The sequence below is a fragment of the Euwallacea similis genome, chromosome 23 (genome assembly GCF_039881205.1).
Source record: "Euwallacea similis isolate ESF13 chromosome 23, ESF131.1, whole genome shotgun sequence".
In the NCBI taxonomy this organism is placed as follows: domain Eukaryota; kingdom Metazoa; phylum Arthropoda; class Insecta; order Coleoptera; family Curculionidae; genus Euwallacea; species Euwallacea similis.
The window spans coordinates 2,138,551-2,154,558 of NC_089631.1; the positions used below are offsets into that span (position 1 = coordinate 2,138,551).

The 16,008-nt window shown below is 34.1% G+C and overlaps 3 protein-coding genes across 5 annotated transcripts in view; 1 reads left to right on the forward strand and 2 right to left on the reverse strand.

Annotated features, from left to right (window-relative positions):
• The window catches only part of Mhcl (Myosin heavy chain-like), an 87,918-nt gene extending 82,498 nt beyond the window's left edge, over positions 1-5,420 (reverse strand). For both annotated transcript variants that reach the window (XM_066401714.1, XM_066401713.1), the window contains exons 1-2: positions 5,204-5,420; positions 2,809-2,955 (exon numbers count right to left, since the gene is read on the reverse strand). In XM_066401714.1, the coding sequence (XP_066257811.1) occupies positions 2,809-2,946 (138 nt within the window). In that variant the 5' untranslated portion in view covers positions 2,947-2,955; positions 5,204-5,420. The remainder of the gene's footprint in view (positions 1-2,808; positions 2,956-5,203) is intronic.
• Positions 5,421-6,035: 615 nt separating this feature from the next.
• Positions 6,036-7,741, forward strand: LOC136416459 (vesicle-associated membrane protein 3-like). Its single transcript, XM_066401636.1, has 3 exons — positions 6,036-6,173; positions 6,338-6,623; positions 6,843-7,741. Exons 2-3 carry the CDS (start codon positions 6,344-6,346, stop codon positions 6,950-6,952), a joined length of 390 nt encoding a protein of 129 aa, XP_066257733.1. The 5' UTR covers positions 6,036-6,173; positions 6,338-6,343; the 3' UTR covers positions 6,953-7,741.
• Positions 7,742-9,609: 1,868 nt separating this feature from the next.
• Positions 9,610-15,756, reverse strand: LOC136416353 (ATP-binding cassette sub-family B member 6-like). Of its 2 annotated transcripts, XM_066401469.1 has the most exons (10): positions 15,602-15,756; positions 13,367-13,457; positions 13,146-13,320; positions 12,680-13,093; positions 12,243-12,624; positions 10,644-10,851; positions 10,408-10,589; positions 10,238-10,352; positions 9,915-10,177; positions 9,610-9,853 (listed from the first exon to the last, which is right to left on the reverse strand). In XM_066401469.1, exons 1-10 carry the CDS (start codon positions 15,658-15,660, stop codon positions 9,715-9,717), a joined length of 2,028 nt encoding a protein of 675 aa, XP_066257566.1. In that variant the 5' UTR covers positions 15,661-15,756; the 3' UTR covers positions 9,610-9,714. The 2 variants fall into 2 exon arrangements, with proteins under 2 accessions (XP_066257566.1, XP_066257567.1); XM_066401470.1 differs by lacking the exon at positions 13,367-13,457 and having other exon boundaries at positions 9,612-9,853; positions 15,602-15,724.
• Between the last annotated feature and the right edge of the window lie 252 nt (positions 15,757-16,008).

Genomic DNA, 16,008 nt, shown 5'->3' on the forward strand with positions numbered 1-16,008 from the left:
GTTAAATTAATTATTTGCTGCTTGTACCTATATCTTATCTAAAGAGTATCTTTATTATCTAAAGGTAACTTTAGGTTTATTTGCTTATTCGATATCGTACAAGTCATGGTATCTCAATTTCCGTTGCTCACAGTTTTAAGGTCACTTTCGTTTGAGAGCAGCAACTTTCATTGAGTTTCCAGAAAATGTCTTCAGAATCCGGTGTTAATTCATGAGCTTCTGACGTAAATTTCACCAATTCTACATCAAGTTTTGCTACACCTCGCCTTTTCTCTAACTCTACTGCGCTTCATTAAGTATATTGACATCGAAACCTATAAATTATGGAAATCCTAAAATTCCACCTCCGAATTAGGTAATTTCCACATTCTACAGAAATATAACAAAATCAGTTACACCACTAGCAGCAATATCCTCAGTAATAAATCAATCCGATGACTGAATTCTAATCGAAATATTAACAATTTTTCAGCCTATTTACCTTGGTATTTAATCAAGTGTATAATGTGTTTATTGATATTTGCTAGTCTGATATTTAGTTATTCTTGGGTAAATACATGGTACGGAGGTCTAGGAAGAACCTCACCCAGATCTATGCGGCTGAGATGACGCCACATTATAAAGGATGTAACGCATGACTGGTTGAATAATAGAAATGCTTGCTGAAATATATCTCATTCTTCCTTGTTTTGGTTATTTGACGCTATAAAGGATAATTTTTTTTTAACAGAGTATAAAAATCGCCTTTCGGTCTTATAGAATTTCGTTTTTGTTCCATTGTCTCGTAAAGTTTTTATTCTCTTTTTGTGTATTTATTGTCTCTTTTCAATTTGCAATTTTAGCATTCTATTCGTTTATTTCTTATCGACGCCGTTTTACGAAATTTTAACTCAATTGATTTCAGCTCTGTTTTATTTGCCAATATTTTTTTATTTTATGCATAACGTTTCATCATCACACTTTTGCCCCTCTCTATCGCCTGCTCTCCCATTGTCTTGCATGTCCACATACCAATTAACAGACTTATTAACCGCACTCTTTGTCCCACATTCTAGACTAGCCATTTAATTTAATTAATCTGATCAAGTCTGGGAGCACCCTGCAGTATATTTAACAATTAGCCCACAATTCCATTACACTCACATTAAATTGTTTAGTTACATCATAGAGACCACAACAGACGCGTTACAATGTTTATAATACGCCAAACCCACAATAAGCAAATACCTGAGCAGCAAGTGCACTTTCCATTACAATTAGCATTTTAAGTCTGCATTATTTGCTATTTACCGGCTTTAAAGCACAGTTAGAAAAATTGCGTTAGTACTATTAAATTATGTAACAGACGGTAAAATTACTCTATGAATTACTAATCGAAATCAATAACTGTTATTATAGGATTTTATCCATTGCGTATTGAGGATATTGTGAACCTCTGGGGACTAAAGTCCTACATATGTATATTTAAATTAAAAATTTACTGTCACATAAAAAAAGAAAATACCCTGTAAAAAAAGGTTTGATTTAAATCATTTTTGCTGTGAATGTTTCTTATTCTAGCATACATAAATTAAACAAATTCGACGGTTAAAACCCAGAAAAAATGTAATATGTCGGCCCTCCACGTTGTCTTATGTACTCCTAGACACGTCTAAGTATCGAATCAATGAGGTAATCGACGTTCTCTTGAGAGATCTCATTTTAGACTAATTGTATGGCATTACAGAGCGCCCCTAAGATTTGCGGGGGATGGGGTAAATTTTCTAACCCTCTATCCACAATATCCTAGACGTGTTCGATTGGTGATAGCTCTGGAGATCGTCGCGGCCAAGGTAACAAATTTATTTCGTTTTGTTGGAAGAAATTCATTCTAACCCAAGCCACATGTGGTCATGCATTATCCTGTTGAAAAATTGGATTGCAAAGTGTTCTGAGATAGAGCAGAAGATGCAGCTCCAAGACTTCTCGGATGTACCCTTTAAGCGGTCATATTGTCTCTGATGAAAACCAAAAGTGACCAGCTACTATGCCTGCTACAGCATCCCCCACCATTATCCCTACAGTTTAGTGCACATGCCTATGGACCAAAAATTGAATATCCCCTCTTTCACCTCGTCGCCTCCTCATTCATTCCCGAACATCACGCATACTCAAGCAAAATTTGAATTTGTTACTGAAGACTACAGTACCCCATTCCAGATACCATTGCGTCCGTTCTTTGAAGCATTGCAGTCGATTTTGTTGATGAAGAACGGTTATAGGTAGTACAAGACGGGGTCAATAAGAAATCATGCCAAAATTTCTTATCCAGCAGTAAATGGTTCGTAGCCCAATAGGGTGTCTATGTTCTGCAAACCACTTATCTGCTAGCGCCCTCAATGAAACGAACCTATGTTTTAAAGCTAAAAACCTAACGCGACGATCTTAGGGTTCTGTAGTTCTTTGACGTTTTCCTGAACCTCTCCTTCTTTGTGACTCGCTTTCCCGGAACCATGCCCGACAACAATGCATGCAATGGCATTTAAACTTCGGTTCAACCTAGTGGGGATTTTTCTCAATAACAAACCAGCCTCTCGTAAGCCCACTATTCGGCTTCTTTCAAGGTGGGTTTATTGTTGTACTTTTCACAGCCAAAAAATACCTAAAATTTCTGATAACGCAAAAACGCATGCGAGAATATAATAGAAAAACCGACCGTTTTTACATACCAAAAATTATTTAAATCAAACCATTTTTACAATGCTCTCTTTTCTGTGTCTTGCAGTATAAATTGATTAAAACAGCGAATTGCTCAAATTCGATACTTACTTCTAATCTTAAAAGTTCTTCCGCCGACAAAGTGGCTCGGTCTACTTTTTGTTTGTCCTTCCGGTCTTTCTTGTCCCTCTTCCGCTTGTCTTTATCATCTTTGTCTGATGTTACGCCTTTTATGAAGCTTTTGAACATGGTGGTTATCTGCAAAACGCAAGGGAACGGAAAGGGATTAAGTGCGTATGCTCGTGCGTGTGTATGAAATATTTGCAGGAACGTAAGAGTTAAGAGAGTAAAATTCAAATGAGAGATCGAGGAAAATCATGTGGCCAATTTTCGTTTTCTATTTATGTTGCCTGAATGTAGGTATTATTGCGATAAAATAATATAAATACCGTTCGAACAATGACTGTGACAAGAGTATTATAGGTACTTATTTCGATTTTTAACAATCTGCATTAAAAATTTGCTTAGTATATGCTAGATAAGCATATCAAAATTGTAAGTGGTTAATAGAATGTCTCTTATGCTGGATATTTTGGGAGATGGTCCAAAATCCGTAATAATCGCGGTGAAAAATAAACATTTGGCTTGTGTAAATTTCTCTAAATTGAACGCAACTTTGCGTAAGCGTCGTTAAAGAAAAACTTTGATCTTCTGGGCCAAACTGTTTGCTGATCCATTACAGGTGCATTACCTTCGATTCTGCATCTAGATAATAAATACCTGGTTGATGCAAATCGCAGTTTAAATAGCTCTTAGGGCTTGCATACTTAATTTAAATACCTAAACTACATAATTACCTATAAGGTTTAAAGAGTTGCCACATCTGTTGCAGACTAGGTAGGTCAAGAGATTGGTACCTATCATGCAGAAAATACAGAGTGTCTCATAGATTATCGCAGACAATTGAACCACAGATTTCTTACGTAAAAATATCATGACAACCGAATTCGCCTCCGTTTAAAAGTTAATAATAACCGAAATAGAGGACAGCAAAGTAAATATTTAATTTTAAACTTTTTTAAACATTTTTTTGACAAAACTGACAAATGGCACTAAATTTAATATCAAGGAATTTGTTGAGGAGAAAAATTGGCATTTTAATTAATTTTGATGGTGCTGCTAGCAACTTTTTCCGTACATTTAAATGCTCTTAAACTTTTTGGGCCAAGATATATTCATAATTTGAATTAACCACTGGATTCTCCAATTCTTTCTTTTTGAATGAGATATACTTTGAGAACCTTGCTCTAATACCTCATTTTCCAGTTATATACCTTCGTTTACACATATTTAAATGTAATAAAGACCAAAGAAACTGAATATATGTATTTAGTTCCTTCCAAGAAAAAATTTTAAATCAAAATTAAAATTTTTTGTAGGTTTGAATGTATAAATAGGCTTCTAGCCACAGAGTTGGACTCTCTCAGAAAAAACATTAATCTTATATAGTATTCATTCTTACATACAAATTTTTAGAATAGAAATCTTTTACTCAACACTGAATCTCAATTCATATATCAGCTAATGTAGTTGCTTAAAATACTCAGAAACTGATGAGAATGCAACTAAAAGTAAAGAAGTTGAGAAATTACTGGGTTTTGTCGAGGGAGGATTTTTGGTAATATTGGACCTACTACACAGGCTAAAGATAGGATATTCTATGATGTTGGTAATTGAATAAGTGAGTACAGGTTTCCATTATAAACACCTTCATTTTAACAATTTGTTTTTCATCTTTGCAAAAATTGCTTTATATAAAAGGTATATCCAAAGATTTGGACAGATCGTATATATAGAATATGCAAGATGTTCCAAAAAACCAAACATGTACTTTTTTAAATGGGACACCCTATACACTGATCCTTATTTCAATAATATAAGGTTGTCTGATACTCATATAACATGGAAAGTAGAAGAGTGTTTGTCTAACTCATTATTTTTATAGACCAGAAATTCCTCATTTGCAGTGATAAAAATAGCAATACATAGGGTGTCCAAGTTAAACATTTTTAAGTGTGTTCTTTCACGCCTTTTGGAACACTCTGTATATTCCAAGTATTTTTGATATTTTATTTTTTTCTCAAAAATCAAAAAGAAAAAAGTTAAAAAGGAGGACATTGATAAGGAACACCCTGTACCTAATCCCTGTTTTGGGTTTATAGAGATGTTCATAAACTAGGGTAAGAAGAATATAGGAAACAGGTGAAGAAAGTGTCTTTTAAGTCTTAATGAAATCAATAAGTTGGAGAGGATTATGCATGCCTGTAAAGGTCTGTTATTCTCAGCAAATTTAGCTTTAATTTTGCTTGAAATGCTATAAATCAACCACTCTTTCGTGTAAGAAAACCTGTACATAAGCCAGTTTCCTGCTATAAATTCTCTATTACCACCAAGGGAATTGTTTTGCCTTTGGGCTATAAAAATGTCAATAAAAGCTAATCCACACCTTTTATCAGTCGAATATTAGTCCAAATCTCTTGCTTATAATCCTCGGAACACTGAAGATCACTGTATCACACTGCACATTGTAAATTTTATTTTAAAAAACACTGGCAAAACTGAAGAAAATTGGGAAAACTTGATTTTCACTGTTTTTCGATCTGTTTTGACAGTTCAATACTCCATACGCGCACCCACCACAACATTGGTCGTTCAACTATTTTCCGTTTCCATATTCCATTCCTTTTCAGCATATCCTTCCTTGCATAACTTCCTAGGCCTATTACCCGTCTTTGTTTGGCGTAAATAGAAATAGTAATCTGTAAGACAATGATGGAGGCTTGGTAAAGCTATGTTATGATAGATGGCGCAAAAAAATTTTAATACCTGTATTTGGGGTTCAGTTATAGGCAACCATTTATATTACTGACAACAAATTAATAGAAACTTTATTTTAAAGATTTAAGCAAATTAATATTAATAAAGAATTCCCATAGAAGAACAAATTTTGCTCGTGCATCGTCACTATTTTAAACAATTCAACATTTATCAAGAAAAAACTATACACATTATTAGAATGTAAATAATCCTAAAATCCTTCAAAGTACATTGACCTTACTGCTTCTATTAAACATTTTTGCAGATGTTAGGATACTTGGAAAAATAAATGCAATTAATCAACTAAAGCACTCTACATAGCATCCACTAAAATTTGTTTTCTGCACTCTATTTCAGTATTATTGCAAAAATTACAAATTGTACTTAGTCTACTCAGTTTAAGAGAATGCTAAAAGTCATGCGTCAAACCTGACGTGTCCTTCAAATGACGTCATGAAAATGGCTAGAAACAATTAAAAGACGTTCCATATAGTAGCCAGCCGTCAAGAAACCACAAATTTTTCGTTTTTATCGCTTATTTGATTGCGTTTATTTCAATTTTACATATCTTCGTTGTGGCCAAATATACTGGCAACCCGGTAAGCACCTATTAAATAAAATTCTTTTCCGAAAACTGCTACACACATAAAGACAAAAAACGCCTTGTTCTCTTGTTTATCTTAACTGGATTCCTCATTATTCCTAGCTATTTAAACTTTGTGACTAATCAAGTTTGCATTTGAAATGCTGAATAATTTTTTAGCACAATATGGAGAACCCTTCAGGTTCCACAAGGATCCCCTCAAAACTGGAACAAACCCAGCAACAGGTTAATGAGGTTGTGGGTATTATGAGAGTAAATGTTGAAAAAGTTCTGGAAAGAGACCAGAATTTAACTGAGCTAGATGCAAGGGCCGATGCCCTGCAGGCAGGGGGCAAGAGGTTTGAACAGCAGGCTCAGAAATTGAAACGGAAATATTGGTGGAAGAATATAAAAATGATGATTATTATAGGGATTATTGCTGTTGTCCTGTTGACCATCATTATTAGTAAGTTATAATGCCTTGCTTATCTTATCTTTAATCTAGAGTTGTGGTATTAAAATGAATTTGCTTTAATCAGCATTTTCATTATTACAAATATCTAATGTTATTACTTATCTTGTATATCAAAAGTTGATTGTGTGAAATTGAGTTATTTTAATAGAGATTAAGCATTTTATACTAGATGTATGTATGCTTAACAGAAGGATTTTTTAAACTTTGCAGTTACCATAGCTAAAGGTAGTGGTGGTGACTCTGACTCAGATTCTCCCTCGACAGCAACAAATGAAAATATGAAAGTCAAGGCTATTGATGCAGCAACTCCACCTCACTGAATTTGTATTTTTTCATGTTTTTGGGTAAATGCGCTAACTGTATCTCTTTAAGAGCATCTTCAGGTGTTTTTTTAAGATCTGCTATAGTGGGTCAATTAAACCATTAAGGTCATCTATCTCAATGAAATGTTTATTACTATTTAATGGTTTAAATGCCAATTTATAGATTTGCTATTATAGAAATTGATTATTGGTTCATAATTAATGTACTGCATCTTTAAATCAAGGTGCCAATGAATTTTCAATTTACATTTTTCATTTCTACAATACCTAACAAACCTGTAATATTTTTCTCAATTATGAGATAATTTTATGGGTGTTACATGGTGCCTTAATACTGTGTCAATTATACTATAAATAAATTTACACAAACTACTTATTTTTTATATAAACATTTTGGAAAATATACTTATGTGTCTTGAGACTAATAGAAAATTTCTTTGAAGTATCAAATAATATTTCTAATCAAAGGCATATTTTATATACTATACAATATACCTTATATTTCTACTTGTTAGTTATGATTTGTATTATCATTATTCATAGTTTATAAGCTGTTAGATATTGCTACAATGAACTCTGCTATGGTAGGAAATAAGAAATTCCAAAAATTCTTTATTCAGCATTATTTAATTACTGGTGCCTTAAATTCAAAGTTTTATCGATAATTAACCCAACTGAAAGCTTGTTATTTCAGGAAAACTAGTATTAATTTCTAGAATTAATTTCTTCATTTCAATTTATGTGATTTTTGTGATTAATGTCGCAAATAAATAATATTAATTTCGATCTTCTGGGTCTATATTCCGTACATAAATGTTTATTTTAAAACTTACCTGCAAATTCCCAAATTTGTACATCAAATAGTCTGCACACAATACAAAACACTTACCCAGAACTGCACCGATTCAAGACTTAATTCCTTACATGAGTATTGTATTTCGCCAGATAGCCTTTTGGAGTGATTTGTCACTGTTAGCTGTCCACCAATTTTTGAATATTGTCCCTAAATGGTTTGTCTTCAATAATAAATGAACATACATAGCTTGCACATCCTTTTCAATCTGAATGTCTCAAGAACGGCTCTTCGTAGAACCATGTGTAAATCACACTAATTTACATCACGCAAACTTGCTTCACAGTGTGATATTTATTCTGGTTGTGTTTCGCAACCACGTAAAATAACATATTATTATTTTATTGGGATTTTCAGGAAATGCATCTCAGCCATAGACACATTTTCAGAAGGATTTTTGTCTCTGACTGACCTCCATTTAGAATAAACCGAGAAAATAACATATAGTTTATATGCAAGTATATTGTATCTGCTACATATTTCTTTAATTTTTATATTGTTTATTAAGTAATTTACAATTCTGATCAAATTTTTCAGACAAGGGAGGCAGTAAAATTACATAAATTATATAATGACGTTATCGATTTGTAAGTTTGAATAAAATTTTCAAAGAAAAATTCCTATGAGCAAATTACGGGAGAACTTATTTATATTGACATTATGGTGAATGTGAATGTTCATCCTAAAATGTATCACGTGGTATTGTCATTATAGCATCAGTTATTGACCGCTTTAATAATAACGTTTTTAAATCAATCGGAGCTTCATTGGTAGATGGAAGTGACGAAGAAAATGCAATTTCCATTATATTAAGAAACTGGGATTGACAGTGTATTGATTGCTTTTACGAGTGTACAACTAATTTCGAGCTTGTGACGATTAACTCTGACATTGAGATTAATCGATTCCGGACGGTCAGAATATGCGCTGTATGCTAGTTGGAGAATTAGTTTCCTACACTGTGGGTACGAAGCGTAATCAATTATTTCTATATAATCCTCAGTTAGAATCTGCGTCTTGCGTCTTCCGCTAGATGGCACAAAGCACAACCGCTACCTTCTTTCGGCACAAAGATGAAATTGAATTGTCTCTCCTATCCATCGTAGATTTGTCCATTAGAGATTGGACCCTGCGGACCTTGAGGGTCAGTAGCGTGAAAACGGTGAAGGTCATAATACCAGCCGAACCATGTGCTCACTATAGACACTGGCAGACAGATAAAAGCCGAAAGGCTGGATTGTCTCACCGGGGATGGAGTACCACCCTGTGAAATGGTGTATTGTGCATTGGTGAAGCAAACGCAGCGATGACATATTTTTGACTTTCTCGTTTAATTGCACTGCCTTTGAGTGTTCCGTGGAATCGAACTAAAAATAATTCCTTTACCCTTTTCACTCGTCCCTTTACCCTTCTTTACCCTTTTATTTTACTTTATAGCGTTCATTCATTTTTCGGCCGGAATTCCAATCAATTTGTATTAAATAAAATTTTACTTGTACTTGTACTTAATTTTACTGTACATGTTTTTTAATTTAGAAAATTTTATTAATTGCTAGTCAAATTTGATGTTTCAACGTGCATTAATACGTATCTCGTTACACCGAACCAATCAAGGCGAACTTAACAGTCCCGCAACATGACATGAATTATATAAAGTAGCATTTTCTAATGGGTTTTGCTTTATTTTACAATTTGCGAAATCATTTATACGCTCTTGTAAAGCAGCAATAAAGGCATTGCCAAATATAAAAATACACAAAAACCAAAATTTTTACAAATTACGCTATAATAAGTACAATATCATATTAGCCTTAAGTTCGAGTTTCCATTACACTTGTGCTGTATCACAAAATTACTCAAGTCAGATTTTTCTTTACTTTCAAGGCATCTTCTGTAATTTTGTTTCTTAGGACGAGGGAGCCTCAGCATTTTCTGACCCTTTTTCTTTCTCATTTCCATTCTCGATTACTCCTTTATTGCTCTCCAGTTGCTGTCTCCACATACCCGCATAAATTCCATCCTCTTTTAGGACTAAATCTACATGCCTAGAAGGGATTGATTTCAATTTAGTCGTTTGATTGAAAAGTTATAATACAAATATTTCACCGTCCTCTCTCAACGATTTCTCCATCCATTAATACCAAAATCTCATCTGCATTGATGATGGTAGATAATCTGTGGGCAACTATCACTGCAGTCCTATTGACACACATTTTGCTCAAAGATTCTTGAATGTTTCTCTCAGTGTGAGTATCCAAGGCGCTAGTCGCCTCGTCTAGGAGGATAATTAAGGGGGCTTTCAAAAGAGTCCTGGCAATAGCCACTCTTTGCTTTTCGCCACCGCTTAGTCTTAGACCCCTCTCTCCGACCTATAAAGAATTTAATCTCGCGGTTCTTTAGGTTTTTAAACTGTACGATACAGTACCAACCATTGTGTCATATTGCTGGGCGAACGACATTATCCTATTGTGAATATCTGCCCCCTTGGCAGCTTCAATTACCTCAGCTTCATTTGCAGATACACGACCATACTGAATGTTATATCTATAAAAAAAATTTAACGTGACATAAATGTAATCTTTGAGAAATTATGGCTTGCTTGATCGTTTGATTGAAGAGTACAGTGTCTTGTGGCACAACTCCAATTATGGCTCTCAATGATTGTTGGGTTACGTCGCTTTTAATGTTATAACCATCCACGATGATAGATCCGGAATCGACGTCGTAAAACCTAAATAGGAGTTTGATTATAGTGCTCTTGCCGCTTCCAGATGGACCAACCTAAGTATAAAAAATTAATGAAGAAATATGATTAAATGCAGCATTTTTCCTGACAAGAGCAATAGTTTTCCCAGGTGGCACATTGAAGCTGATGTTCTTAAGTATGGTTTTTTCAGGGGTATATTTAAAGGTGACATCTTTGAATTCAATTCTTCCTCCATTTGGGACCAGTTCTTTGGCATTTGGGTCGTTGACCACCTCTTGTTCTTGACGCAATAAATCGAACATGTTTTCCATGTCCACAAAGTTGTTTTGAATTTGCCTGGAATTGCCGTAATTTTCATTATAATGCACGGTATTCCACTATATTTGATCAAATTAATTATATTTAGTTATTACCTGTTCTACGAAAAACTCTAAATCGGTGAAGGTTTTTTTATTTTATTGTTAATGCACGGTACCAAGTGGACAGCAATTGCCTACATTTTTTATCGAATAGGTGAGTCTTAATATATAAGAAACGGCTAAACATAAATACAAATAGTTACATTTTTGAAATCAGGGAAAAAAGGGTTTTAATCTCAGTAAAAATATATAGATTGATGCATTAAAAAAAATGAAAATTATGTCATTTTGACAGATTTCTAATGCTTATTTGTTCATTCTTCCATTTTGTTTACAAATAACATCTCACGTGTAAGTAGCGGTTCAACTGAAAATAACATTCACCCTTTATTAAAGGCTCTGAAGGAACTCTTTGTTGACGTTTTGGTGACCGTCTATGTTACATAAGAAAAAAAATGTTATAAAAGAAAAACTAAAATTCACCGAATTAAAGTGTATGAAGTGTACGTAGGTATAACATGCGAGAAACACTCAGAAAATTCCTCGTCTCAATGAACGAGGAATAACTGAACATTCTTTTAGCCAAACCATGTCTCATCTTTAAAAGGTAGATTTGAGGCAAGTGAATGGTGTTCGACCATCGTGCCTAATTTAATTTGTCTTTTTTTCAATTTTACTATCTATGTCGGTGATAACTTTAAGTGGTATTTATTAGTTTTTAATTTTTTTTTACGACCCATATTGACCTTTTGTTCGAGCATAGGTAGTCAATGGATACTCAATTTAGGTCAAAAAGGTACTTTTTTTAAATTTATATTTTGCGGTTTTCGTACTCACTTTATTTTCATTATACCTATTTCTGTATAAACGCTAAAAATTCCAAATTTAAATGCATTATCGACTTCTATCTAAATTTATTTTCATTAACGTAAAGTATGAAGATTATTCAAAAAATTATCTCCTTATCCTGATTTTTGGAATTCTTTTATTGGAATTTCTGAAAATAAAATTAGAAATGGTTCACCCTTGTAAGCATGATTTAAAATTCTGCAGGCAAAAAAATTACTGGAGCTCAGTGAAAGAATACCTAGAATCTACATGTGAACTCCAATTAAATAAATTTTGATTTTAACCATTTTCTTCCTACTCGTCATTAAAGAACACCTTGTTGTAATCCTACAACAGTTGATCTGACCTTAAGTAGACCTTGATCTGACTTTGACCTGACCAATACTGTGAATTGTCTTTCGTTTTGTATTGTTGAAACCATAACTTGACCAATAGTATGAGCCATTTCTAAATTTGCAGTTTTTCCCATTTGTAGTTCCTACATTCAAATAATTTTCGATTCATATCTTCTGGACTTACCGATACTGCATTCCACACAGATTCAACGGTGCGTACAACTGAACAATATAACTCGCAAACAGCACATAATCTCCAACATTAAACTCATCAGTGTTCACCACATAATAAGCGCAAAGTAAACTCCCAGCTAACAAGCCGCTATTAGCGATCAAGTTCTGAGCCGAATTCATCATGTTCATCGTAATGATGGTCTTGAACTCCTCCTCTTGGTACTTGAGAATGGCGTTCTCGAAGGCCTCAACTTCATATTTCTCGGCTCCGTAGTACTTAACAGTCTCAAAGTTAAGCAAAGAATCTACACTCCTGGTACGCGTTTCGTTGTCGGCCAAATTCATGCGTCTCCGGAATTTCGATCTCCATTCGGTAATCGAGATTGTAAACACTGGATTTGAGCACTATTGTAGCTTTTCGGTATTATTCGACTTAAGTAAGCTTACTCAAGTAAAGGGCCATGGTAATGGTGACTATTAGGCCGAACTTGTAATTGAAAGCTACAAAAAAGTAGACAATTGCAATGAGCAAATCGATAATTGTCGGCCCGAAGTTGAAGAGGATCATTTGCAGCAGGGAGTTGATGCTCTCAGTGCCCCTATCCATGATCCTCAAGACTTCTCCAGTCTTCCGGTTTAAGTGCCACCTCAAAGACAAGGAGTGCAAATGCCGGAAGAGCTCTACTTGAACTTCTTTGGTGGTGTATTGCTGCACTCTGATCCAGAGGAATGATTTGAGGTTGTTGAGGAAGCCCATGCCTCCTCCACTTCCTCCCTGCATGGTCTTTAGAACTACATAGATCAGAATCCAATCCCATCTAAATTCGAGAGGGTGAGAGGAGGTTTCCGTCAAGGAGTCCACTAAAAATTATGGGTGAGTTTCGGGGTGGATTTAGGGATACAGGGGACTTACCGATCTTTTTATTATACAAGGGGATGAATAGATTTACAGCTCTACCTATTGCAACTAACACGAAGCAAAACAACACCTGCACTTGGAGTATAGCTGATTTTCTGGGCCATAGAAAAGGGGACAGAATTTTGAGCTTTTCCCACAGGTCTGTCCATGTGGACTGCGTATTCTTTCCCTGGAACAAAGGTTAGTTTCGTTGAAAAAAATCCTTGAAGGCTTACCTTAAATTTGAGCTTGATGTTAATATTATCAAACTGCACTTGGTCCTTTTTCGGTGCATTTGGGTCGCTAGCCTTCTCTCTTTCTCCTTTACTGAAAAATGTTCCATTTAGATTATATGAACTGCTCAAAAAGGTGCTCACGTTTTAAAGTAAAGGCAAAAATCAGCCATTAATGCAATATGGTTTGATGGACGTCATTTTCAGATATGACCTGAAGAGGTGCTAACAAAGAAACGTTTTATTTACAGGTGAAATTTATAACGTTTTTTTAACGTTCACTCTCCATACGCCTTGAAACGAATAAGGAGTAAAATGCGAGTTTGGTAAGTACGGAAAATGGTCAAATCTTACTTGAATGCATCAATAAAGTCGCGGTGGCGCATTATTCAGCACAGGAAAGTTCAGATTTGCAGTTGAAAGTGTTGATAAAGCGTACCAAGACTAAGTAGCACCTATCACTCCTGTCTAAACAGATGTATCAGTCATATCTTTTATCTTTAAAAATGTCTTGTGTCCTGGAGAGAAAAGCACAATTTGTAGTATTAAAGTATTAAAATTAAATAATTCAATACTGGACAGAGCAACATTTCTTAAGTTCTGCATAAGCGTAATTTTGCCAGAAATTTACAGTATATCCAGAAGAGAGTTTTTTAAAGGCATACCAACGTTGCACCATTTTTCATCAGCATAAATCCCTTCACTGAGACCCAGTGTTACTTATTTCATTTTAATTCTATTGTTTCTCTTAATGCGTATTATTCAGGGTTCTTATTTTAAGCGTTAAATAAACTGTGCATAATGAAATCGTGTCAAGACACTGATTTCCATTTATCGCCATTGTCTGTCGACTTTCGTAGAAAACTCCCAGAGCGATTTTTCGTTGTGTAAGAATGAAAAAGTTTATTTGCCAGATAAATATTTTAGTACGAGCTTTATGAATTCATTTTGTAAGTGTGATATAAGAAAACCGCGTGTTCCTTTGTAATCAATATAAGATTGTATGATTGCAATATTACCAAAGCTCGGTATAAGAATATAATAAAAAAATAAACAACGAAGACAGGAAGACAAGAATAAACGATAAACAACGAGAAAAAATAAAAAAATCAAGTATCTTTTTTAATTTTCTTAAATTTTAGATCAAAAATATTTGAATCATTCCAAAATTGAAACGATCATTTGACATATTTCGCGCTTTTTAAAATTATTTTTTAAATCATTTTTTCATATTTTTTATCTCTTTTTTAAATTTTTTTATGTTTTTACTTTAAAAATGTTATGAAAATTCTTAGCGTTATATAGGGATTCTAAAATATGTATCTCAGAAAAAATAACGACCTGTCATAACTCTTTTAATGGAAATAATGAATTTTCCTGAAGAATTTATGATTTTTCTAAGTTTCTCGTAAAGATTTGAATTTGATGGCAAATGTTTGTGCAATTACTTCTCCTTTTGTAAGCATTTTTGAGTGCGCTTGCTGGGCACTGAAGTACATGCTGAAATTTCAAACTGAATATTTTCTTATTTTTAACTCTCTCTAAAAGACCTAAAGAGTAGCCCGAACCTGCTGCAGCGCAAGACCCATGGTGAAAAAAACTTCAATATACGGACATTTTACTTTGATATGCATTATACACACTTGCTCTGCAATATAATACGTAAACATCTTTGAAAAAATGGATTAATTTGATTTGACCATTTAAAAATTATTAATTTAACCGTTGACGCCAATATCTTGTAACTGTCGCCGGTCAATTAAGCAACACATGCCGCACAAAGATGCAAGAGAAATTGACCTTTAAGAACTCTATCCAAAAATACTATTATCCTCTATCTCCTTTACAAGAAGTTAAATACAGTTTAGACCTTACGTAGGTAGAGGTATCTACATGTCTCTCACCCGGACTGTAAAATCAACACAACTTAAACCTATGTCAATGCAAGACACATTGTGAAATTGGTAGCAACATTTGATCACTTTACTTCGATATGCATTATACAAAGCTGCTCTGAGATGTCATATGTAAACATCTAGGAAAAATTACAGTAAGTTGATTTGATCATTTTAAAATGATCCATCCAATGACTCATTGCGATATCTTCCGACTGTTCGTCGACCAATCAAACAACACATAACACACAAAGATGCATGCGATATTGACCCTTAAGATTCTATCCAAAAATTTTTATTATCCTGTATAGAGATAAGAAAGTTAATACATTTTAAGCCTTACGTGAGTAAAGATGTCTGCACATCCCTGTCTCGGTGCACAGGTCCATCTTTGCCTCCCATAATGCAACTACGCAAATTGGAATTCCCCGGTTACTTGTTCCCCATGAAGTGGTACCACCGCCACAAATACCTAATTCCACTATTCAACTCGAAGGCCGACAAATTCACTGAAATTTTGCAATACAGTACAATAATCAATATATTAATATTAAATTATTTTAAGGTCACAATTCCTCGGCTAGATAAGATTAGCGCAAATTGTCGAATGGTTAAGAACAAAATCCATTTTTCAGCGTGCGAACAATATAATTGCTATTCCGGTGGTTATCAGTTAATTGGAAGATATTCATCGGAAGTATGTATGTAAGTTCTATTTTTAAACGAATTAGGTTTCTGCTTTAAAACACA